The sequence below is a fragment of the Rissa tridactyla genome, unplaced genomic scaffold (genome assembly GCF_028500815.1).
Source record: "Rissa tridactyla isolate bRisTri1 unplaced genomic scaffold, bRisTri1.patW.cur.20221130 scaffold_553, whole genome shotgun sequence".
Taxonomy (NCBI): Eukaryota; Metazoa; Chordata; class Aves; order Charadriiformes; family Laridae; genus Rissa; species Rissa tridactyla.
In genome coordinates, this window is record NW_026529762.1 from 17,754 (window position 1) to 42,467 (window position 24,714).

A 24,714-nucleotide genomic window follows, 5' to 3' on the forward strand; every position below is an offset into this window, starting at 1 on the left:
AGGGGATTTAACCCCTTGGGGAGGGCATTAACCCCTTTGTGGGGGGCATTAACCCCCTTTGGGGGGATAAAACCCCTGGGGGGGCAGATTTAGCCCCTCTGGGGGGGGCATTAACACCCTTTGGGGGGGGGATTAAGCCCCTGGGGGACATTAACCCCCTTTTGGGGGGCATTAACCTCCTTTTGGGGGGGGGCATTAACCCCTTTGTGGAGGAATTAAACCCCTGGGGGGGGGATTAAAACCCTTTTGGGGGGGGGCATTAAGCCCTGGGGAGGGGGGTAATTAATCCCTTTTGGGCGGGGGGGGGGGGGAATTAAGACCCTTGGGGGGGGCATTAACAGAGTTAGAGCAGGGAATTAAACCCCCCCCTCCCCCCCCACAAAGGGGGGGGGGACTGAACCCCTCGAGGGGGGAATTTACCACCTGGGGGGGGGGGGGGAGAAAATAGCTCCTTTGGGGGGTACTAGACCCCCCCCGCCCCCCCGGGGGAGGGGGATGGGGCAGGGGGGGGGATTAACCGTCGCTTCCCTGCTTCCCACAGGAGCAACTGGTTCCAAACTGGGAATGCTGGGGGGGGGGGGGGGGCGGGGGGGGGCGGTGGGGGGTCCAGCAAATGGTGCGAAAAGCGGCGACCCCCCCCCCCCCCGCCCCCCCCCAAAATTAAGGCCACGGAGACGCCGCCATCGGGCATTTAATGCTCTCGGGGCGGGAAGGAGGGGGGGGGGGGGGGCTTTTGCCCACCCCCTAAAAAAAAAAAAAAACCAAACCAAAAACTAACCCCCCCCCCCCGCCCCTCACCGGCTTCAGGGGGGGGGCGGGGGGCGTCGTCGGCGTGTCGTGCCCCCCCCCGGCGTGGTCCATGCCCCGCAGCCGGCAGCGGGGCAGCGTCTCCTCCAGCAGGATCCGCACCAGCCCCGGGCTGGGCACGCGCAGCCCCGAGACGTCCAGGAGTCGCAGCTCCCTGCGGGGGGGGGGACGGGATACGGAATTGCCGGGGGGGGGGACAGGACACACACACGGGAAATCGGGAGTGTTCCCCCCCCACCCACTACGGCTCACCGGATTTAGGGGAGGGATCGCTGGGATTTTGGGGGAGGGTTCCCTGGGGTTTTAGGGAAAGACCACCAGGATTTTTGGGGAGGGTCTCCAGGATTCTGGGGAGGGGATCCCCAGGAATTCGGGGAAGGATCCCAGGGATTTCTGGGGAGCATCCCCAGGATTTCAGGGAGGGATCCCCGCAATTTTGGGAAGGATCCCTGGCATTTTGGGGAGGAATCCCCAGAATCTCAGCGAGGGATCCCCAGGATTTTGGGGAGGGGATCCCCAGGATTTTGGGGAGGGTTCCCTGGGGTTTTAGGGAAAGATGGCCAGGATTTTTGGGGAGGGTCTCCAGGATTTTGGGGAAGGATCCCCGGGATTTTGGGGAGGGGATCCCTGGGAATTCGGGGAAGGATCCCTGGCATTTTTGGGGAGCATCCCCAGGATTTTAGGGAGGGATCCCCGCGATTTTGGGAAGGATCCCTGGCATTCTGGGGAGGAATCCCCAGGATCTCAGTGAGGGATCCCCAGGATTTTGGGGAAGGGTCCCCGGGATTTTTGGGAGGGATTCCTGGAATTTTGGAGGTGGTTCCCTGGGATTTTAGGGGAGGATGGCAGGGATTTCGGGGAAGGGGCCCTGGGATTTTAGGGGAAGATCCCTGGCGTTTTTGGGGAGGATCCCCAGGAATTTGGGGAAGGATCTCCGGGATTTCGGGGAGGGGATCCCCAAGAATTCGGGGAAGGACCCCAGGGATTTAGGGAAGGATCCCAGGGCTTATTGGGGAGGATCCCAGGGATTTCAGGGAAGGATCTCAGACATTTTGGGGAAGGATCCCAGGGATTATTACAAAGGATCCTAGGGATTTCGGGGAGTGATCTCAGGGATTTTAGGGAAGGATCCCAGGGATTATTGGGGCAGGATCCCTGGGATTTCAGGGAAGGATCTCAGGCATTTTGGGGAAGGATCTCAGGCATTTTGGGGAAGGATCTCAGACATTTTAGGGAAGGATCTCAGGCATTTTGGGGAAGGATCCCAGGGATTTTAGGGAAGGATCCCAGGGCTTATTAGGGAGGGTCCCAGGGATTTCGGGGAAGGATCCCAGAGATTATTAGGAAGGATCCCAGGGATTTCGGGGAAGGATCTCAGGGATTTTAGGGAAGGATCCCAGGGATTATTGGGGCAGGATCCCTGGGATTTTCGGGGAGCCTGGGGACACGCGCCCCGCTGACGTCCAGGCGCCGCAGCCCCCTTCGGGGTGGCGGGGGGGGACGGGGGACAGACAGCAAATCGGGGGGGGTGTGTGTGTCCCCCCTCCCACCTCCCGGCCCCCCCCGCCCCGGCTCACCGGAGGTGGTGGAGGGTGGCCAAGCCCCTCTCGGTGACGAGGGGACACCGGGCCACCGAGAGTTCCCGCAGGCTGGCCCCGAAGACGTGGAGTCGCCCCAGAGCCCAGTCGTCCAGGTGGGGGCACTCGCTCAGGTCCAGCTGCCGCAAGCGCCTCAGCCCCACTTTTTTTTTTTGCGGGGGGGGGGAGGGGGGAGAAAAGCAAAAAATAAGGGGTCGGGGGGGGTCCCCCCTCAATTTTAAGGGGTGCCCCATAAGTGGGGGGCAGCTGGGGGGGGGGGGAGCTCACCGAGGTTGTCCAAGCCGTGGTAGGTGAGGGGGGAGCCGCTGAGGTCCAGGGCCACCACGGGGACGTGGAGGTGACGCAGGACTTCGGGGCGCCATTGGCCCTCCGGACGCAGCCAGCCGTCCTGCCCCTCAAATCTATGGGGCAGGGAGGGGGGGGTATCGGGGGCGGGCTCACCGCTATGGGGCAGGGGGGACACCCCCCCCCCCCCCCCAAAAGTGGGGCAGGGGGACACCTGACCCCCCTCCCCACCCCGCCGCAGGAGAGGGTGAAGATGCCGACGCAGCCGGCGGTCCTGCCCCCCAAATCTACGGGGCAGGGAGGGGGGGTATCGGGGGCGGGCTCACTGCTATGGGGCAGGGGGACACTCCCCCCCCCCCCCCTCCCCGAAGTGGGGCAGGGGGGCTCACCTGACCCCCCCGCCGCAGGAGAGGGTGAAGATGGCGGCGGCCACGTCGTCCCCGTATCTGTCCCGCAGGAAACCGCAGTATCTGGGGGGGGGGGGACACGGACACGACACAGTGAGGGGGCCCCAATCCAGCCCCTCGGCTCCCGCCCCACACGTGGGGGGCAGGGTGCACCCCACAAGTTGGGGGGAGGGGGGGGGGGTCCCCCCAATCCAGCCCCTGTTCCTGAGCCCCAAATGTGGGGGGCTGGATGGAGCCCCTCCTCTCACACCCCACATGCTGGGGGGGGGGCCCCAATCCAGCCCCTCAGCTCCCGCCCCACACATGGGGGGCTGGATGCAGCCCACAAATTGGGGGGGGGGGGGGGCCAATCCGGCCCCTCAGCCTGTGCCCCACAAGTCGAGGGGGCCCAATCCCGCCCCTCTGCCTGCACCCCACGCGCAAGGGGGCTCGACCCAGCCCCTCTGCTCCCGCCCCACAAGTTGGGGGGGGGACGGACACCCCACTTGAGGCCCTCAGCCTGTGCCCCACACGTGGGGGGGGCCAGATCCCTCCCTTTCTCTTGCACCCCACAAGTAGGGGGCGGGGGGAGGGGGGCCCAATCCCACCCTTCCGCCTGCGTCCAGCGTGTGGCGAGGGGGGGGGGGGGGGGGAGGCCAACCCAGCCCTTCTGCTCCCACCCCGCAAGCGTGGGGCTGCCCCCCAAGTGTGGGGCAGCCCCCCCCCCAGCCCCACGCACGCGTTCCTGCTCCGCAGCCGCCGCCGCCGCAGCCGCTCGGCCCAGGCCTCCGCCGCCTCCGCCTCGTAGAACCAGCGGCCCAGGTACCGCAGCAGCCCCCCCCCCGCCGCCCCACGCCTCTGCCCCACCTGGGGGGGGCACGGGGTGGGGGGGGCCACCAGGACCTGGGGGGCGGGAAGGGGGGGGGCCTCAGTTCCCCACCCCCACATCCCCCCCCCCGCCAAACAGCCTCAGGAGGCGGCAAGTTGCGGGGCAGGGGGGGGTGGTGTGTGTGACTACGGGGGGGGGGGGCAAAAAGTAGCTCCTCAAGGGGGGGGAGGGGGGCCAGGAAAATTGGGGGGGAGTGAATGGGGGGTCAAATGAGCGGGGGGGCGCGGCCTGGCTTTTCGGGGGTGCCCCCCTCCCCCCCCAAGCCTGGGGGAGAAAAGCGCTGGGGGGGGCTGGGGGGGCGAAGAGGTGACAAAGTCGGGGGGGAACACGGCGTGGGGGGGGACACGGGGGGGGGGACACGGGGCCGAGGGAGGGGGGGTGCGCAATGGGGACACGGGGGGGGACACCGGGTGACAGGGAGGGGCCCAGGCCTACCCCCCCCCCCAGGCCTCGGGGGCGCAGCGGAGGGGACCCAGCGCCCCCCAAACCGCCCCCCCCGACCCCTTCGCCCCCCCAAGACCCCTGGGGTCCCCCCTGTCACTGGGGGGGGGGGGGCTGTCCCCGTGTGTCCCCCCCGCCCCGAGGGTGTCTCCGAGGGGACGGCGGGCAGCACCTACCGCCCTCAGCGCCGCCATCTTGGATTCATCACGTGACCGGGGGGGAAGCGCATGCGCGCGGGAGAGAGACGCCGCGACGCCCCGCCCCGCCGCCCGTGGCCCCGCCCACCGTCGACTCGGCCACGCCCCCTCGGGGGATTGGCCACGCCCCCGTGAGGGTTGGTCACGCCCCCTGAGCCCGGGGCGGGGTCATGGGGGTCATGGGGGGGGGGGGGGGTAACTAACTGGGGTCCCAGCGCCCTCCTGGGGGTCCTGGGGCACCAACTGGGGTCCCTCTGGTGCTAATTGGGGTCCTGGGGTGCTAATTGGGGTCCCCGTGGCGCTAATTGGGGTCCCTGGGGTGTTAATTGGGGTCCCCGTGGCGCTAATTGGGGTCCCCATCCCCCTAATTGGGGTCCCTGGGGTGGCAATTGGGGTCCCCGTCACCCTAATTAGGGTGCTGGGGTGCTAATTGGGGTCCCAGTGGGGCTAATTGGGGTCCTGGGGGGCTAATTGGGGTCTCTGGGGTGTTAATTGGGGTCCCCGTGGTGCTAATTGGGGTCCCCATCACCCTAATTGGGGTCCTGGGGTGACTAATTGGGGTCCCCATCACCTTAATTGGGGTCCCCGTGGGGCTAATTGGGGTCCCCCAGGTCCCAGCCGTGTTCCCCCGCCCCCCCCCCGGCTCAGCCCGGATTAGGCTCCATCTGCCAGGGTTAACCCCCCCCCCCCACCAGGGACATCCCCCCCCCAGGAACACACACCCCCCCCCAGGGACCCCCAGGGACAGGGACCCCCCCCCCAGACACCCCCATGGCTCCAGGGATCCCCCCCGGGGACCCCCAGGGACAGGGAAACACACACACACACCCCCCCCAGGGACACCCCCCCCCAGGGCACCAACAGGGACCCCCAGGTGCAGGGACACCCCCCCCCTCCCCCAGGGACCCCCCTGCGATGGGACCCCCCCCCAGGACCTTCCCCCCCCCCCAGGGACCCACGGGGACAGGGACATACCCCCCCCCCAGGGACACCCCCCCCCCAGGGACCCCCATGTGATGGGACCCCCCCAGGGACCACCTCCCCCCCGGGGACACCCCCCCCCCAGCACGGACAGGGGCTGGGTAGGGGTCTATGGGGCTGCAAGGGGGGTACACGGGGGGGTCTATGGGGCTGGATGGGGGTCTATGGGGCTGCAAGGGGGGTACACGGGGGGGGTCTATGGGGCTGGATGGGGGTCTATGGGGCTGCAGGGGGGTACACGGGGGGGTCTATGGGGCTGCAGGGGGGTACACAGGAGTCTATGGGGCTGTAGGGGGGTCACACGGGGGTCACACAGGAGTCTATGGGGCTGGATGGGGGTCTCTGGGGCTGTAGGGGGGATCTATGGGGCTGCAGGGGGGTCTATGGGGCTGTAGGGGGGGTACACGGGGGTCTGTGGGGCTGGATGGGGATTTATGGGGCTGGATGGGGGCCTATGGGGCTGCAGGGGGGTACACGGGGTGGTCTATGGGGCTGGGGGGGGTACATGGGGGTCTGTAGGGCTGGATGGGGATCTATGGGGCTGCATGGAGGTCTATGGGGCTGCAAGGGGGGATACACAGGGGTCTATGGGGCTGGATGGGGGTCTCTGGGGCTGCGGGGGGGGTACAAGGGGGTCTGTGGGGCTGGATGGGGATCTATGGGGCTGCAGGGGGGTCTATGGGGCTGCAGGGGGGGTACAAGGGGGTCTGTGGGGCTGGATGGGGATCTATGGGGCTGCAGGGGGGTCTATGGGGCTGCAGGGGGGGTACAAGGGGGTCTGTGGGGCTGGATGGGGATCTATGGGGCTGCAGGGGGGTACATGGGGATTTCTATGGGGCTGTAGGGGGGGGTACATGGGGGTCTATGGGGCTGTAGGGGGTCTGTGGGGCTGGATGGGGGTCTATGGGGCTGCAGGGGGGTACACGGGGGGGTCTATGGGGCTGGGAGGGGGGTACATAGGGGGTCTGTGGGTTGGATAGAGGTCTCTGGGGCTGCGGGGGAGGTACATGGGGATCTATGGGGCTGTAGGGGGTGTCTATGGGGCTGTGTGGGGCCGGCCCCTCCCCCCCCCCCCCCTTCTCCTCCTCCTTTTCCTCTTTCTCCACTTTTTTTTATTGTTATTTCCATTTTTAAGCTTTTTCCCTTCCCCCCGCGCTCGCCGGGGGGAGGACGCAGCTATGGGGGGGAGATGGGGGGCAGCCGGGGGAGGAGGTCGGGGCGCAGGGGGGGTCCCGTCCCGCTGCACAGCCCCCAGTGGGGCAGGGATGATCCGTGGGGCAGGGATGCGTCGTGCCATGGAAATAGTCCGTGGGGGCCGGGACGATCCGTGGGGCTGGGAAGATCTGTGGGGCCAGGATGATCCGTGCCACGGGAATAGTCCGTGGGGCAGGAATGATCCATGGGGCCGGGATGATCTGTGGGGCTGGGATGCTCCATGTCATGGAGATGATCCGTGCCATGGGAATAGTCCGTGGGGCTGGAATGATCCGTGGGGCTGGGATGATCCGTGCCATGGGAATAGTCCGTGGGGCCGGGATGATCTGTGGGGCCGGGATGATCCGTGGGGCAGGGGTGATCCGTCCCACTGGGATGTCCCATGCCGTGGGGATGCTCCGTGCTGGAATGTCCCATGCCGTGGAGACACTCCAAACTGGGATGCTCCAAACTGGGACGCTCCAAACCGGGACGCTCCGTGCCATGGAGACAGTCCAAACTGGGACACTCCAAACCGGGACGCTCCAAACCGGGATGCTCCAAACCGGGATGCTCCGTGCTGGAATGTCCCACACTATGGAGACGCTCCAAACTGGGACGCTCTGTGCCCTGGATATGCTCCAAACTGGGGCGCTCCAAACTGGGATGCTCCAAACTGGGACGCTCCATGCTGGGACGCTCCATGCTGGGACGCTCCATGCTGGGATGCTCCGTGCCATGGAGGCACTCCAAACTGGGATGCTCCAAACTGGGACGCTCTGTGCTGGAATGGTCTGTGCCATGGAGACGCTCCAAACTGGGATGCTCCAAACTGGGATGCTCCGTGCTGGAATGTTCCATACTATGGAGATGCTCCAAACTGGGACGCTCCAAACTGGGATGCTCCGTGCTGGAATGTCCCATACCATGGAGACAGTCCAAACTGGGACGCTCTGTGCCATGGAGACGCTCCAAACTGGGATGCTCCGTGCTGGGATGCTCCGTGCTGGGATGCTCCGTGCCATGGAGACAATCCAAACTGGGACACTCCAAACTGGGTTGCTCCATGCTGGAATGTCCCATGCCATGGAGACGCTCCAAACTGGGATGCTCCATGCTGGGATGCTCCCAACTGGGATGCTCCGTGCCGGGATGCTCCGTGCCGGGATGGTCCGTGTCATGGAAATGCTCCCAACTGGGATGCTCCAAACTGGGACGCTCCGTGCCAGGATGCTCCGTGCCGGGATGGTCCATGCCATGGAGACGCTCCAAACTGGGCCGCTCCGTGCTGGGATGCTCCATGCTGGGATGCTCCGTGCCATGGAGACGCTCCAAACTGGGATGCTCTGAACTGGGATGCTCCATGCCGGGATGGTCCATGCCATGGAGACGCTCCAAACTGGGATGCTCCGAACTGGGATGCTCCGAACTGGGATGGTCCGTGCCGGGATGGTCCGTGCCGGGATGGTCCGTGTCATGGAGATGCTCCCAACTGGGATGCTCCAAACTGGGATGCTCCAAACTGGGACGCTCCCAAGTGGGACGCTCCGTGCCAGGATGCTCCGTGCCGGGATGGTCCATGCCATGGAGACACTCCAAACTGGGCCGCTCCATGCTGGGATGCTCCATGCTGGGATGCTCCGTGCCATGGAGACGCTCCAAACTGGGATGCTCCAAACTGGGATGCTCTGAACTGGGATGCTCCATGCCATGGAGACGCTCCAAACTGGGATGCTCTGAACTGGGATGCTCCATGCCGGGATGGTCCGTGCCGGGATGGTCCGTGCCATGGAGATGCTCCAAACTGGGATGCTCCGAACTGGGATGCTCCGTGCCATGGAGACAGTCCAAACTGGGATGCTCCGTGCCGGGATGCTCCGTGCCATGGAAACGCTCCAAACTGGGACGCTCCAAACTGGGCCGCTCCGTGCCGGGATGCTCCGTGCCATGGAAACGCTCCAAACTGGGCCGCTCCCAACTGGGCCGCTCCGTGCCGGGATACCCGGTACCACGGAGATGCTCGGTGCCGGAACGCCGGGAGGACGTCCCGCGCCATCCGTCTGCCCCCCTGACGCCCCGAAGCCGGAGATGGGGGGGGGGGTGGGGGTGTGTGTGTCCCGCTGCCGTCACCCCCCCTCCCCCCCCATCCCCCCCCCCATCCCCCCCCCATCCCCCGTCTCCTCTCACAACACCTGGAATTTCCAGGAGCTCTGCTCCTTGTACTCCAGGCAGTCGGCGGGATTGAAGCCCAGCTTCCAGGCGCCGCCGTCCTTGTACTCCAGGCAGTCGGGAGGCCCGAAGCCCAAGGCGGCCGCCGCCGTCGCTCCGCCGTAGCCCTGCCCGTTCGAGGGGGTCAAGTGGGCACCCCCGGCCCCGGGAGGGGCGGCCAAAGGGCTGAGAGCCCCCCCGGGGGTAGCCAGAGGCGGCGGGGGGGGGGGGGAGGGGGGGAGAGGTAGGAAGCGCAATCCAGCCCCCCGAAATACGGAGGGGCCGAAGCGTAGGCTTGAGCGTAGGCCGCGCCGGGACCCCCGTAAGGAGCCGGGAAAGGGGCCGAACGCGGCAAGAGGGGAGCGGAGGAAGAAGCCAAAGGATCCGGGATGGGGGAGATGGAAGCCGGGCTCCAGATGGAAACGGTGGCGGCGCCGGGGGGTGCCGGGGGGAGCGGGTTGAGGGGGGGTGTAAGGGGCTGCCCCCCCCGGCTCGGGGTCGCGGGGGGGGGAGTTCTTCTTTTTGGCGGGGCGAGGTTTGGGCTGGGCCCCCCCGTTCTGCTGCTGCTGCTGCTGCTGGCGGCACTTGGCCCGGCGGTTCTTGAACCACACCTGGGGGGGCGAGAGAGAGAGGGGGGGGGAAACTGAGGCACGGAACGGCACCGGGGGCAGGGGGGGGCGGGAAGGGAGCCGCTTCCCTGCCCCAGGTGGGGGGGGGGAAACGGGGGGGGGACACACGTGTGTGCGAGGGATGGATCCCCTGGGGGGGAATGGGGGTGTCATGGACACACTTGTGGTCATGGACACGCGTGTGCGAGGAGATGGATCCCCTGGGGGGGGGGAATGGGGGTGTCATGGACACACGTGTGGTCACGGACACGCGTGTGTGAGGAGATGGATCCCCTGGGGGGGGAATGGGGGTGTCATGGACACACGTGTGGTCACGGACACGCGTGTGCGAGGAGATGGATCCCCTGGGGGGGCACAGGGGGGTGTCACGGACACAGGTGTGGTCATGGACACGCGTGTGCGAGGAGATGGATCCCCTGGGGGGGCACAGGGGGGGTGTCATGGACACGCGTGTGTGAGGAGATGGATCCCCTGGGGGGGCACAGGGGGGTGTCACGGACACGCGTGTGGTCATGGACACGCGTGTGCGAGGAGATGGATCCCCTGGGGGGGCACGGGGGGGGGTGTCACGGACACACTTGTGGCCATGGACACGCGTGTGCGAGGAGATGGATCCCCTGGGGGGGGGAATGGGGGTGTCATGGACACACATGTGGTCACGGACACGCGTGTGCGAGGAGATGGATCCCCTGGGGGGACACAGGGGGGTGTCAAGGACACATGCGTGGTCACGGACACACGTGTGCAAGGAGATGGATCCCCTGAGGGGACACAGGGGGGTGTCACGGACACACGTGTGGTCATGGACACACGTGTGCGAGGAGGTGGATCCCCTGGGGGGGGAATGGGGGTGTCATGGCCACGCGTTGTGCGCAAGGAACGGCCTCCCCCGGCCATGCCCATGTGTGTGCACACACGTGTGTGCTCCCGCACATATGTGTATTCCCACCCCGTGTGTGTTTCTGCACGTGTATGTGCTCTTACGCGTGTGCGTGCTCCTGCACACGCGTTTACATGCATCGAGCTCCTCCCCCTGGCCGTGCATGCGAGTTCCTACACGCGCGTGTGTGTGCGCTCCTGCACACGCGTGTTCCTACACATGTGTGTCCCTGCACAGACGCGTGTGCATGCCACCGGCTCCTTCCCCCGGCCGCGTGCGCGACGCCCGACCCACGCGTGTGCGCTCACCCCCCACGCGGGCGCAACGAGCCGCCTCCCCCCGGCCCTGCAGGTGCCTTCACACACGTGTGTGTGTGCTCATACACACGTGTTCATACACACATACGTGCTCCCGCACACGCGTGTGCATGCCACCAGCTCCTTCCCCCGGCCGCGCGCGCGCGACACCTGACCCACATGTGTGCAACGAGCCGCCTCCCCTGGCCCTGCAGGTGCCTTCACACACGTGTGTGTGCACTCCTACATGTGTGTGTGCTCCTACATGCGTGTTCATACACACATATGTGCTCCCACACACGCGTGTGCATGCCACCAGCTCCTTCCCCCGGCCGCGTGCGTGACGCCCGACCCCACACACGTGCAACGAGCCGCCTCCCCCGGCACCGCAGGTGCCTTCACACACATGAGTGTGTGCTCCTACATGCGTGTTCCTGCACACGCGTGCCCATGCAACAACCTCCCTCCCCTGGATACACGTGTGTGCTCCTGCCCAGGCGTGTTCCTGCACACGTGTGTCCCTGCACATGTGTGTACATGCATCGGGCTCCTCCCCCTGGCCGTGCATGTGAGTTCCTATGCACATGTATGCTCCTACACACGCGTGTTCCTGCACACACGCATGTGCGTGCCACCGGCTCCTTCCCCCAGCCACGCGCGTGATGCCCGACCCACGGGTGCACAACGAGCCGCCTCCCCCGGCCCCACAAGTGCCTTCACACACGTGTGTGTGCGCTCCTACACGTGTGTGTGCGCTCCTACACGCGTGTTCCTCCACACGTGTGTGCTCCTGCACACGCGTGTGCGTGCCACCAGCTCCTTCCCCCGGCCGCAGCGCGCGACGCCCGACCCACGCGTGTGCAACGAGCCGCCTCCCCCGGCACCGCAGGTGCCTTCACACACATGAGTGTGTGCTCCTACATGCGTGTTCCTGCACACGCGTGCCCATGCAACAACCTCCCTCCCCTGGATACACGTGTGTGCTCCTGCCCAGGCGTGTTCCTGCACACGTGTGTCCCTGCACACGTGGGTACATGCATCGGGCTCCTCCCCCTGGTCGTGCATGTGAGTTCCTATGCACATGTATGCTCCTACACACGCGTGTTCCTGCACACATGCGTGTGCGTGCCACCAGCTCCTTCCCCTGGCCGTGTGCGCGACGCCCCGACCCATGTGTGTGCACAACGAGCCGCCTCCCCCTGGCCCCGCAGGTGCCTTCACACGCATGTGTGTGCGCTCCTACACGCGTGTTCATACACACATATGTGCTCCCGCACACGCGTGTGCGTGCCACCAGCTCCTTCCCCCGGCCGCGCCGCGCTGCGACGCCCGACCCACGTGTGTGCAACGAGCCGCCTCCCCCGGCCCCGCAGGCCCGTGTCCCCCATATGCACGCACGTGTGTGTGTGTCCCCCCCGCCCCGGCGTGTGTGTGTGTGTGTGTGTGTGTGTGTGTGTGTCCCCCGGCACACGCGTGTCGCACCTGGACGCGGGACTCGGGCAGGTTGATCTTGAGGGCCACCTCCTCGCGCATGAAGATGTCGGGGTAGCGGGTCTTGGCGAAAAGGGCCTCCAGGATGTCCAGCTGCGCCCGCGTGAAGGTGGTGCGCTCCCGTCGCTGCTTCCGCGGCGTGGCTGCGGCACACGGCAACGGGGAGGGGGGGGACGGGGGGGTCAGGGGCAGGACCCCCCCCCCCCCCCCGCCCTCCATAGGACACCCCCCACCCCCACGGGACACTCCTCCCGCCCCCCACTTTGGGGGAGATCCCTCCGTATGGGGGAAACCCACAGGGAAGGCTGGGGATTTTTGGGGGGGGGACGGACACAGGGGGGTCAGGGGCAGGACCCCCCCCCCCCCCCACCATGGGACACCCCCCACCCCCATGGGACGCCCCCCCCCCACACTTTGGGGGAGATCCCTCCGTATGGGGGGGAACCCACGGGGAAGACCGGGGTTTTTTTTGGGGGGGGGGATGGGGGGGGGATGGGGGAGGGGTGGGGGGAGGGATGGGTGGGGGGGGACGGGGGGGGGGGAAAAGGGGGGTCAGGGACAGGGGGGTCAGGGACAGGGCCCCCCCCCCCGCCTCCATGGGACACCCCCCACCCCCATGGGACACCCCTCCCGCCCCCCACTTTGGGGGGAGATCCCTCTGTATGGGGGGGGGGAAACCACAGGGAAGGCTGGGGATTTTTGGGGGGGGACACGGGGGGGGGACACGGGGGGTCAGGGGCAAGCCCCCCCCCCTCCCCCGCTCCATGGGACACCTCCCACCCCCATGGGACACACCCCCCCCCCCCCCACTTTAGGGGAGATCCCTCCATATAGGGGGGAAACGACAGGGAAGGCCGGGGCTTTTGGGGGGGGGGAGGGGGGGGCAGGGGCAGGCATCCTGCCCCCGTGCAAGCCCCTCGTGCACCCCACGCACCGACCCACGTGCCCCCCCCCCCGTGCATCCCACTCCCATGGAACCCGCTCTCACGCATTCCCCGCCCCGTGAAAGGCCCTCGTGCAAACCCCCTCGTGCGAGCCCCCCCCGTGCAGAGCCCCTCGTGCAGAGCCCCTCGTGCAAACCCCCGTGCGAGCCCCTTGTGCAAACCCCCTCGTGTAGAGGCCCCCGTGCAGAGCCCCCTCATGGGAGCCTCCCATGCAAACCCCTCGTGCAAACCCCCCCATATGAGCCCCTCGTGCAAACCCCCCCGTGAGAGTCCCCCTAGTGTGAACCCCCTGTGCAAACCCCCCGGTGTGAGCCCCTCGTGCGAGCCCCCCCTGTGCAAGCCCCTCATGTGAGCCCCCTGTGCGAGCCCCTTGTGCAACCCCCCCGCGTGAGCCCCTCGTGCAACCCTCCCCGTGAGTCCCCTATGCGAGCCCCTCGTGCAAACCCCCCTGTGAGCCCCTTGTGCAAACCCCCCTGTGCGAGCCCCCTGTGCGAGCCCCTCGTGCAACCCCCCCCGTGCGAGCCCCTCATGCAAACCCCCCCGTGCGAGCTCCCCCCATGTGAGCCCCTCGTGTGAGCCCCTCGTGCAAACCCCCCCGTGTGAGACCCCCCCGTGTGAGACCCCCCTGTGTGAGACCCCCCTGTGTGAGCCCCTCGTGCGAGCCCCTCGTGCGAGCCCCTCGTGCAACCCCCCCGTGCGAGCCCCTCGTGCAAACCCCCCTCGTGTAGAGGCCCTCGTGCAAACCCCCCTCGTGCGAGCCCCGCCGTGCGAGCCCCCCGTGCGCGGCGGTGCTCACCGGGGTAGCCGACGGCGGAGTGCAGCAGGTCCATGGCGGGCCCGGCCAGGCTCAGCCCGTTGACGGCGTAGTGGGGCTGCTTCAGGTAGGACATCATGCTCCGGGCGGGGGGCGCCGGGCACCGCCTGGGGGGCACGCGGGGCGTCAGGCACCCGTCAGCAGCGCGGGGCAGCCTGCGGCACGGCACGGCACCGTACAACATGGCACCGTACAACACCGCACGGCACCGTACAACACGGCACCATACACCACACGGCACCATACAACATGGCACCGTACAACACCGCACGGCACCGTACAACACGGCACGGCACCGTACAACATGGCACTGTACAACACGGCACGGCACCGTACAACACGGCACTGTACAACACTGCACGGCACCGTACAACACGGCACTGTACAACACGGCACCGTACAACACTGCACGGCACCGTACAACACGGCACCGTACAACACGGCACCGTACAACACGGCACCGTACAACACGGCACGGCACCATGTGGCACGGCATGGCACCGTACAAGACCGCATGGCACCGTACAACACGGCACGGCACCGTACGGCACAGCACCATACAACACGGCACGGCACCGTACAACACGGCACCGTACAACAGGGCACCATGCAGCACAGCACAGCACCGTACAACATGGCACCATACAACACGGCACGGCACCATACAACACCGCATGGCACCATACAACACGGCACGGCACCATGTGGCACGGCATGGCACCGTACAACACCGCATGGCACCATACAACACGGCACGGCACCGTACGGCACAGCACCATACAACATGGCATGGCACCATACAGCACAGTACAGCACCATACGGCACAGCACCGCACCATATGGCATGGCACGGCACCATACGACACAGCACGGCATGGCACCGTACAACATGGCATGGCACAGCACCATACGGCACGGCACGGCACCATACAACACAGCACAGCATGGCACCATAAGGTACGGCATGGCACCAAACAACGTGGTATGGCACCATGTGGCATGGCACAGCACGGCATCATATGGCACAGCACGGCACCATACAACACGGCATGGCACTGTGTGGCACCATACGGCACGGCACCACAGGGCACAGCACGGCACCATACGGCACGGCATGGCACTGTGTGGCACTATACCACATGGCATGGCACCACGGGGCACGGCACGGCACCATACGGCACGGCATGGCACTGTGTGGCACTATACCACACGGCATGGCACCACGGGGCACGGCACGGCACCATACGGCACGGCATGGCACTGTGTGGCACCATATGGCACGGCATGGCACCGTGGGGCACGGCACGGCACCATACAACACGGTATGGCAACAGACAACGCGCCATGGCACCATACGGCACAGCATGGCACCGTGTGGGATGGCACCACACAACACGGCATGGCACGGTGTGGGATGGCATGGCACTGTGTGACATATGGCACCATATGGCACGACACGGCACCACACAACACGGCATGGCACCACGTGGCACAGCATGGCACCCTGCAGGATGGTGTGGCACCATGTGGCACAGCCCAGCCTGGCGCGGTACGGCACAGCGTGGCTCAGCGCAGCCCGGCACAGCGTGACACGGCGCAGCATGGCATAGAGCCGCCATGGCACAGCGCGGCACACCACGGCATGGCACAGCACGGTGGGGCACACCACAGCACGGCAAAGCACCACATGGTGCAGCCTGGCATGGCACAGCCCAGGACACCGTGGCACAACCCGGCACAGCATGGCATGGCACGGCACAGCCCAGGACACCACGGCATGGCACAACACAGCGCGAGACACCATGACATGGCACGGCACAGCCTGGCACACCATGACATGGCACCCCATGGCATGGCACGGCCTGGCACACCATGGCATGGCATGGCACGGCCCGGCACACCACGGCACGGGACCCTATGGCACAACATGGCACACCATGACACGGTATGACACAGGACACCATGACACACCGTGGCACGGCACGACATGGCACACCATGACATGGCATGACACGGGACCCCATGGCACGGCACAGCATGGCACACCGCGACACGAGACACCGAGACACGGCGCAACGTGGGACAGCATGGCACGGCACGGGACCCCATGGCATGGCACGGCACAGCCTGGCACGCCACGACATGGGACCCCATGGCACGGCACAGCATGGGAGACCGTGGCATGGCACAGCTCGGCACACTATGGCACAACACGGCCCACCATGGCACGGCACGGCCCAGCACACGGCAACACAGGACACCATGGCATGGCACAGCCTGGCACACCGTGGCATGACACGGGATGCCATGAGACGACACGGCACACCACGGCATGACACAACATGGGACACCATGGCATGGCATGGCACAGCCTGGCACGCCGCGACACGGGACACCGTGGCATGGCACAGTCCAGCACACCATGGCACGGCACACCGTGGCATGGCACAGCTTGGCACACCATGGCACAGCACGGCCCAGCACACGGCAACACAGGACACCATGGCATGGCACAGTCCGGCACACCGTGGCACGGGACACCATGACATGACACAGCACACCATGGCACGGCACAGTCTGGCACACCATGGCACGGCACAGCACACCCACCATACCATGACACGGCACACCATGGCATGGCACAGTCCGGCACACCGTGGCACAGGACACCATGGCACGACACGGCACGGGACACCATGGCATGACATGGTCCGGCACACCGTGGCACAGCACACCGTGGCACGGCACAGCTCGGCACACCGTGGCATGGCACAGTCCAGCACACCGTGGCACGACACGGCACGGGACACCATGGCACGACACAGTCTGGCACACCATGGCACAGCACACCGTGGCACGACACGGCACACCGTGGCATGGCACAGTCCGGCACACCGTGACACGACATGGCACACCATGGCATGGCACAGCTCGGCACACCGTGGCATGGCATGCCATGGCATGGCACCATCTGGCACACCGTGGCACGGCACACCATGGCACGGCACCGTCTGGCATGCCATGGCATGGCACAGTCTGGCACACCGTGGCACGACACGGCGCACCATGGCATAGCACAGTCCGGCACACCGTGGCACGGCACACCATGGCACGGCACACCATGGCATGGCACAGCTCGGCACACCGTGGCATGGCACGCCATGGCATGGCGCCATCCGGCACACCATGGCGCGGCACGGCACACCATGGCATGGCACAGTCCGGCACCCCGTGGCATGACACGGCACACCATGGCACGACACAGCACACCATGGCATGGCACAGCTCAGCACGACACAGCACACCATGGCACAACACGGCACACCATGGCATGGCACAGTCCGGCACACCGTGGCACGACACGGCACACCATGGCATGGCACAGCTCGGCACGGCACACCGTGGCACGGCACACCATGGCATGGCACAGCTCAGCACAACACGGCACACCATGGCACGACATGGCACACCGTGGCATGGCACGGCACACCATGGCATGGCACGGCTCGGCACGATATGGCACACCATGGCGTGGCACAGTCCGGCACCCCCGTGGCACGGCACGGCACACCATGGCATGGCACAGCTCGGCACGACACGGCACACCGTGGCACAGCACACCATGGCATGGCACAGCTCGGCACGACACGGCACACCGTGGCACGGCACACCACGGCACAACACGGCACAACACGGCCCAGCCCGGCACACCGCCACACGAGACCCCACGGCACGGCACACGGCAGCACCGGGGGTGCCAGCTGGCACCGGCTGTCCCCGCCGTGTCCTACCTGCGCGCCCCGCGGTCCCCCGGCGCCGGGCGGGCTGGGCAGGGGCTGCGGGGACAGAGGGGACACGTTGGGGACAGCACGGGGACCCCCTCGGGGACCCCCTGGGGACAGGGACAACCGCCCCGTCGCCAGCGGGAAACGCCAGGCAGGACGTCACCCGCTGTCACCGAGCCGGGGGGGAGGCCACTCCGGTCACCCCGTCCCCACGCCGGGGGAGGACACCCCGGAGCGGGTCACCCTGGCCCCAAAGCGGGGACAGAGCCAGCGCCTCGTCCCCAAGATGGGGGTGGCCGCCCCGGGGACGGTCACTCCGTCCCCCAGCCGGGGACAGAGCCGGTGGCTTGTCCCCGAGCCAAGGAAGGTCACCCCCGCGCCCAGATGCCACCGCCGAGGCAGGGGACGGAGCCAGCGGCTTGTCCCCAAGCCAGGGGACGTCACCCCGGGGCTGGGAATGCTGTCCCCGAGCCAAGGACAGCGGCGGTGGCTCGTCCTTGAGCCGGGGGAGGCCACCCTGAAGCTGGCCACTGTCCCCCAGCCAAGAGACAGAGCCGGTGGCTTGTCCCCGAGCCAAGGGACGACGTCCTGGGGCTGGTGACCGAGTCCCCAAGCTGGGGACAGAGGTGGTGGCTGCTCCACAATCCAGGGGACATCACCCAAGGGCTGGTGACCATCTCCCCCAGTTGGGGACAGAGCCGGTGGCTTGTCCCCAAGCAGGTGACATCTCCCCAGGCTTGGCCACCTCGTCCCCATGCCAAGAGACAGAGCCGGTGGCTTGTCCCCAAGCCAGGTGACATCTCCCCAGGGCTGGCCACCTCACCAAGGGACAGAGCCGGTGGCCTGTCCCCAAGCCAGGTGACATCTCCCCAGGGCTGGCCACCTCGCCAAGGGACAGAGCCGGTGGCTTGTCCCCAAGCAGGGGACATCCCCCTAGGGTTGGCTACCCCATCCCCAGAGCAAGGGACAGAGCTGCTGGCCTGTCCCCAAGCGGGTGACATCTCCCCAGGGCTGCCAGAGCTGGAGATGGAGCTGGTGGCTTGTCCCCAAGCCAGGTGACATGTCCTGAGGATTGGCCACCTCGTCCCCACACCAAGTGACAGAACCGGTGGCCTGTCCCCAAGCGGGGGACACCTCCCCAGGGCTGGCCACCTCGCCAAGGGACTGAGCCGGTGGCCTGTCCCCAAGCCAGGTGACATCTCCACGGGCTGTCCATCTTGTCCCCACGCCAAGGGACAGAGCCGGTGGCCTGTCCCCAAGCCAGGTGACATCTCCCCAGAGCTGGCCACCTCGCCAAGGGACAGAGTCGGTGGCTTGTCCCCAAGCCAGGTGACATCTCCCCAAGGCTGGCCACCTCACCAAGGGACAGAGCCGGTGGTGGCTTGTCCCCAAGCCAGGTGACATCTCCCCAGGGCTGGCCACCTCACCAAGGGACAGAGCCGGTGGTGGCTTGTCCCCAAGCCAGGTGACATCTCCCCAGGGCTGGCCACCTTGCAAGGGACAGAGCCAGTGGCTTGTCCCCAAGCAGGTGACATCTCCTTAGGGTTGGCTACCCCATCCCCAGACCAAGGGACAGAGCCGGTGGCCTGTCCCCAAGCCAGGTGGCATCACCCCAGCGCTGCCCGAGCTGGGGACGGAGCTGGTGGCTTTCCCCCCCCCCGCCCCCCCCCCAAAACGTCCCCGGTCCCATTTGGGGACACCCCGAGCTGTCCCCCCACCCCGCGGGCCGGCGCCTACCTGTGGTGGTGACGGTGACAGCGGTGGCGGGGAAGGCGTCCCCGCGGCGGGGGGAGATTTAAGTAGGGCCCGGCGTGATGTCACCCGCCACCGCGCTGTCACTAATCCCCGGGGGGTGACATTGGCCCCGGCCCGGGGCTAATCCACCGCTGCCGGCAATTAACGCTCATCCCCTGCGATGGCGGACAGAGGGGGGGGGGGGGTCCCACTGCTGTCACCCCCCCCCCCCCCGTCCTCGCACTGCAGGGGACAGGACACAGGGGTCCGGGGGGGACACCCCAGCACCCACCTGGGGACGCCGGTGGCCCTTTGGGGACCCCCCCACCCCGTTAACGGGGGGGGCGGGGGGGTGTAAAACACCCCAACGGCGACGGGAGGGGTGGGATGGGGGTGTGTCCATCCCCCCCCCCCAATCAAACCTCGTTAATAACGAACCTCGTCACCCCTAATTATGCTTGAGGCTGGGTAATTTGGTGGGTTCGTTAGGGCAAACGAAGGGACGAAGTGTCAGCCCTCCCCCCCCGGGGGTCACTTTGGGGGTCTGGGGGGAGGGCTCGGCCGGCTGCCTGCGTCCTCGTCATGGGGAGGGGGCCGGGGGGGAGGGGGGGGGCAGAATGTGTGTGTGTCCCCCCCCTCCTCCATAGGGCTAATCCCAGGGACAGCTGCCACGTCTGAGCCCCGGGGACGGGGACACGTGGGGCTGGGGACCCCCAACCGGGGTGCAGCGTTTGGGGGGGGGCAGGGGGCCAGGAAGAGGGGGGGAGGGCCAGGACAACCCCCCCCGGCCCCCCAACCCAGCACAGCCCGCCCCCCGCCCTCGCTCAGTGGGACACCCCCCCCCAAATCCTGCAGGGATCCCCCCAAAATCCCATAGGGACCCCCCAAAATCCCACAGGGAACACACGCACACCCCCCCCAGATCCCGTGGGGATCCTCAAATCCTGCAGGGCCCCCCCTCAAATCCTCCAGGGCCCCCAAATCCTGCAAGGACACCCCCCCCCCCCCCCAAATCCCGCAGGAACGCCCCCCTCCCCAAATCCTGCAGGGACCCACCTAAATCCTGTAGGACTCCCACCCCCCCCCTCAAATCCTGCAGGGACCCCCAAATCCCACAGAGACCCCAAAAATCCTACAGGACACCCCCCCTAAATCCTGTAGGGTCCCCCCCTTTCAAATCCCACAGGGACCCCCTCCCAAATCCTCCAGGGACCCCAAATCCTGCAGGGCCACCGCCACCCCCCCCCCACATCCCACAGGGACCAGGGACCCCAAATCCTGCAGGGACCCCCCCCCCTCAAATCCTAGAGGGTTCCCCCTAAATCCCATAGGGACCCCCCCCTCAAATCCTGCAGGGCCCCCCCCCCCCTGCCCTTCAAATCCCGCAGGGAATCCCCCAAATCCCGCAGGGACCCCCCCCACCCTACAGGGATCCCCAAATCCCACATGGACAACCACCTCCCCCCCAAAATCCTGCAGGGCCCCCCCCTCTCAAATCCCGCAGGGACCCCCCCCCACATCCCGATGGGGGCCCCCCCTGGACCCCGCAGCCGCCGAGCAGCTGGGAGGAGAGTGTTGAAATCGGGATGATTAGTTTGTTTTTCAGACGCGGGGATTTGGGGCTGATTAACCCTAATCCCCATGCCGAGGAGAGGGGGGGGGACACACACACCGTGGGGGGGGGACACGGCAGGAGGGGGGCGGCACAGATGCAGCCGGTGGTGGGGGTGGGGAGAACAGCAGGGCCCCCTCCCCCCCCCCAGCCCCCCAAAACCACCCCACGGCCGTAGAGGGGGGGCACGGCATCGCTCGGACCTTTCCCAAATCACTATGATTTTAATCCGGGGGAGGGGGGGGGAAGGGGCTCAAGCCCCGAACCCCTAATTAAATCCTTATGAATTAAGGGAAAGTGGCCCCAAAACGCGGCTGCTCGTTACCCTCGTTACCGCTAATTGGCTTTTTCGGGGTCTCTCCCTGCCTGGCGGGGGCCGCAGAGGGTGCGGGTGGGGGAAAGCAAGGGGGGGGTGCGCCCCCATTTCCCCGTTTCTGGAGAAAAACGTTAACGGGTGAACACATTTATACGCTTCTGCCTATATTTATATTAAAATACCTGTGGTTTATATATAAACTATAGCCCTATTTATAAAAAAATACTTGTGTTTATATAAAATTATAGCTCTGCTTATATAAAACTAGATGTAGTTTCTACGTTATATATCAAAACGCCCCGTGTCTATATAAAATATATCCCCGTTTATCTCAAATGCGTCTATATCCATGGAAAAAGACCTATTTGTCTAAAATAGATTCGCGTTTGTGCCTGCATTTCTAGGAAACGCCGAGATTTTTCTCAAATATACCTGTATTTCCATAAGATATACCTATATTTATCGAAAATATACCTACATTTAAATAAGAAATACCTATATTTATCTAAAATATACCTATATTTCCATAAAATATACCTATATTTAAATAAGATACACTTATTTTTATCTAAAATATACCTATATTTAAATAAGATACACTCATATTTCTATAAGATATACCTGTCTTTACCCAAACCCCCCCATATTCACCCAAAACCCCCCTATATTCACCCAAAACCGTCAATATTTATATAAAACCAGAGAGCTCTATAATCGCTGCTCTTCATTAAAAAGAAAAAAGATCCCTATTTGTATTAAACACCCCCCCCAGCGCCTTTTTTTTGCCCCCCCGCCCCCCCAAATCTCTATTTTGAAGGCGAAATCTCCCCTTTGCCGGGGTTTTGGGGGAGGGCTGGGCCCCCACCCCCGGCCCCGTTTTGGGGGGGAGGGCACCCCGTCCTCAGGTGCCCCCCCGGCCCCGCGGCCCCCTAATCCCGATTAGGGTGGCTCAGGGTGGGGAGGGGCGGGGGGGGGGGGGGTCTAAATTTAAACACCGGGGTGTCAGGAACAATCACGTCAGCGCCCCGGGGTAATCCGGCCCCGCGCCCCCCCGAAAGCTCCCCAAAAAGGGACAAGACGGGGGGAAAAAAAAAAAAACAACAACAAAAAACCCACACAAAAACCTCCCCCCCGCCCCCAAATTAAAGTCCTGGAGCTGCCCTGGGAATTGCAAGTTTGGGGGATTTATTTATAAGAAAGCGGAGATGGGCGGGGCTGGGATTAATTAGGAAGGAAACGAGGAGGATAACGGTGACCAGCGACGGGTTTTTCTTTATTCCGGGCGGAGAAACGCGGCCGGTACAAAGCTCGAACGCACCCGAGGGGAAACGAAGCCGGGGGAGAACGCAGGGTGTGTGTGTGGGGGGGGGGGGGGTGTCATCCCCCTCCCGACCCCGCACCGGCCCCAGGGGGCAGAAATGGGAGCTGTCGGGAAGCCGAAGCCCCAAAAACTCCGCTTTCCGCGCCCAGAAAATGACACCGGGTTTGTGTAGAAAAACCTGGGATTTCAAAAACTGCCCCACCCCCCTTCTATATATATATTTTATTTTGGGTTTTTTTGCAGCTAAGAGCGGGAAAAAAAAAAAGTGTACAAAAAGGGGGGGGGGAAAAAGAGGGGAACAAAAAAAAAAAAAAAAAAAATCCCCCAAAAGTCTCATAAACCCCTTGCGTGTCATGAACGGAGTCAGCTCTCGCGACGTGTCCCAGCAGGAGAAACCCCATAACACCACACCCCCCCAAAAAAAAAAAAAAAAAAAAAAAAAAAACCACCCCCCCCCCCCGCCCCTAAATCTCCATCCCACCCTAAATCTCTCCTACCGCCCCGGCCGGCCGGCCGCCCTAAGCCCGTTCGCCGCGGATGCGCCGCGCCAGCTGGATGTCCTTGGGCATGATGGTCACCCTCTTGGCGTGGATGGCGCAGAGGTTGGTGTCCTCGAAGAGGCCCACCAGGTAGGCTTCGCTGGCTTCCTGCCGGGAGAGAGCCCCCCGCCTCAGCCCAGAGGGGTTTTAACACCCCCGGGGTGGGGGTAAGCGGAATATTTTTTTTTGGGGGGGGGGGGATTTACCCCCTCTCCGGGGGCTGCGTCTCACCTGCAGCGCCCCGATGGCGGCGCTCTGGAAGCGGAGGTCGGTTTTGAAGTCCTGGGCGATCTCCCGGACCAGGCGTTGGAAGGGCAGTTTGCGGATCAGCAGTTCCGTGGATTTCTGGTAACGGCGGATCTCCCGGAGGGCCACCGTGCCGGGCCTGCAAAAGGGATTTCAACATTTAAAACCTCATAAATAAAATCACTCTCGGGTGTAAAAGCAGTTTGTGCCTCAGGTCACACTGGGCAGGGCTTACGGCCACCTCAGGGGACCCAATGGCCACCGCGGCCCGCCGAGGGTGACACCGGCCCCCCGTTACCTGTAGCGATGGGGCTTCTTGACGCCCCCTGTGGAAGGCGCGCTCTTCCTGGCGGCCTTGGTGGCCAGCTGCTTCCTCGGCGCCTTCCCGCCGGTGGATTTCCGAGCCGTCTGCTTGGTACGGGCCATACCGGCCGGTCAGAGCCTGCCCGACAAGGGAGGGGAGAAGGCCGCCGATGAGCTCCCGGGAGCGAAGGGCGAGCCGGGCCGTTAGCGGGCGGGGAAGGGCAGAAGGGCTCCGGGGCCGCTCCCCCGGCCTCGGGAGGGGAAGCGGGCTGAGGAGAAGCGGCGGGTCGGTGGCCGAGCCGGGCCCGGGCGAGCCGCCATAGCCTGGCCGCGCCGCGCTGGGGGAGAAGCCCCCGCCATCCCCTCAGCGCACGGGGACTACAACTCCCAGCAGCCTCCGCGCCGTGTCACGTGATTGCCTGGCGGCGCTCAGCCAACGGGCTGGCACTCTGCAAGCCTCCCCTCAGACGGACGCGCCTCTCGGCCTATCCCCTTCCCGCGCCGCCGCCCGCCGCGGCCAATCAGCGGCCGGCGGCACACGGAAGGCGGGACTAGCGTCTCCTCAGACGACCCCGGCGCTGGGCCCCCCCCGCTCCCGCCGTGACCGCCATTACCGTCCACCGCCCCGTTACCTGCCGTGCCCGGCTGGAACCGTCGAGGGGGAACCGGGGAAGGGAAAGGGGCGGGGGAAAGGGGGAAGGGGAGAAATGAACCGGCGGTGGGTGCTCTCGCTGCCTTCCCGCCTTTCCCGGCACAAAATGGCGGGGCCGCCGGCCGTTTACCCGTCGTGCACCGCGGCGCGGAGGAGGAGGGGGTCG

General features: G+C 65.6%; 4 protein-coding genes across 5 annotated transcripts; all 4 read right to left on the bottom strand.

Moving 5' to 3' along the window:
* Window positions 1-729: 729 nt before the first annotated feature.
* DMAC2 (distal membrane arm assembly component 2) lies at window positions 730-4,664 on the bottom strand. Its single transcript, XM_054187655.1, has 6 exons — window positions 4,583-4,664; window positions 3,816-3,979; window positions 3,080-3,160; window positions 2,673-2,806; window positions 2,385-2,547; window positions 730-961 (listed from the first exon to the last, which is right to left on the bottom strand). Exons 1-6 carry the CDS (start codon window positions 4,598-4,600, stop codon window positions 745-747), a joined length of 777 nt encoding a protein of 258 aa, XP_054043630.1. The 5' UTR covers window positions 4,601-4,664; the 3' UTR covers window positions 730-744.
* Window positions 4,665-6,715: 2,051 nt separating this feature from the next.
* On the bottom strand, window positions 6,716-8,882 carry LOC128903638 (glutamine-rich protein 2-like). Its single transcript, XM_054187649.1, has one exon. It carries the CDS (start codon window positions 8,531-8,533, stop codon window positions 6,761-6,763), a length of 1,773 nt encoding a protein of 590 aa, XP_054043624.1. The 5' UTR covers window positions 8,534-8,882; the 3' UTR covers window positions 6,716-6,760.
* A 79-nt stretch (window positions 8,883-8,961) lies between these two features.
* Window positions 8,962-20,103, bottom strand: LOC128903645 (homeobox protein otx5-like). The gene is given in 6 exon segments (XM_054187656.1): window positions 8,962-9,213; window positions 9,216-9,423; window positions 9,425-9,597; window positions 12,274-12,425; window positions 14,023-14,147; window positions 19,563-20,103. Coding segments are annotated over 5 exon segments (882 nt in total). The 5' UTR covers window positions 14,120-14,147; window positions 19,563-20,103.
* A 2,630-nt stretch (window positions 20,104-22,733) lies between these two features.
* LOC128903641 (histone H3.3A) lies at window positions 22,734-24,685 on the bottom strand. 2 transcript variants are annotated; one of them, XM_054187651.1, is made up of 4 exons: window positions 24,529-24,685; window positions 23,892-24,035; window positions 23,579-23,732; window positions 22,734-23,455 (listed from the first exon to the last, which is right to left on the bottom strand). In XM_054187651.1, exons 2-4 carry the CDS (start codon window positions 24,017-24,019, stop codon window positions 23,327-23,329), a joined length of 411 nt encoding a protein of 136 aa, XP_054043626.1. In that variant the 5' UTR covers window positions 24,020-24,035; window positions 24,529-24,685; the 3' UTR covers window positions 22,734-23,326. The 2 variants fall into 2 exon arrangements, with proteins under 2 accessions (XP_054043626.1, XP_054043627.1); XM_054187652.1 differs by lacking the exon at window positions 24,529-24,685 and having other exon boundaries at window positions 23,892-24,280.
* Window positions 24,686-24,714: the final 29 nt, after the last annotated feature.

What these genes read in the sequence shown, in the direction of transcription:
- DMAC2 (XM_054187655.1), bottom strand. An exon ending in CGGCTGCGGAGCAGGAACGC is followed by an intron (nt 3,161 to 3,815) that starts GTGCGTGGGGCT and finishes CCCCCCCCCCAG; the next exon opens with ATACTGCGGTTTCCTGCGGG. An exon ending in CCACGGCTTGGACAACCTCG is followed by an intron (nt 2,548 to 2,672) that starts GTGAGCTCCCCC and finishes AAAAAAAAAAAG; the next exon opens with TGGGGCTGAGGCGCTTGCGG.
- LOC128903638 (XM_054187649.1), bottom strand. Translation starts at nt 8,533, where the DNA reads ATGGAGCATCCCAGTTCAGAGCATCCCAGTTTGGAGCGTCTCCATGGC.
- LOC128903641 (XM_054187651.1), bottom strand. Translation starts at nt 24,019, where the DNA reads ATGGCCCGTACCAAGCAGACGGCTCGGAAATCCACCGGCGGGAAGGCG. An exon ending in AAGAAGCCCCATCGCTACAG is followed by an intron (nt 23,733 to 23,891) that starts GTAACGGGGGGC and finishes TCCCTTTTGCAG; the next exon opens with GCCCGGCACGGTGGCCCTCC. An exon ending in CCGCCATCGGGGCGCTGCAG is followed by an intron (nt 23,456 to 23,578) that starts GTGAGACGCAGC and finishes CTCTCCCGGCAG; the next exon opens with GAAGCCAGCGAAGCCTACCT.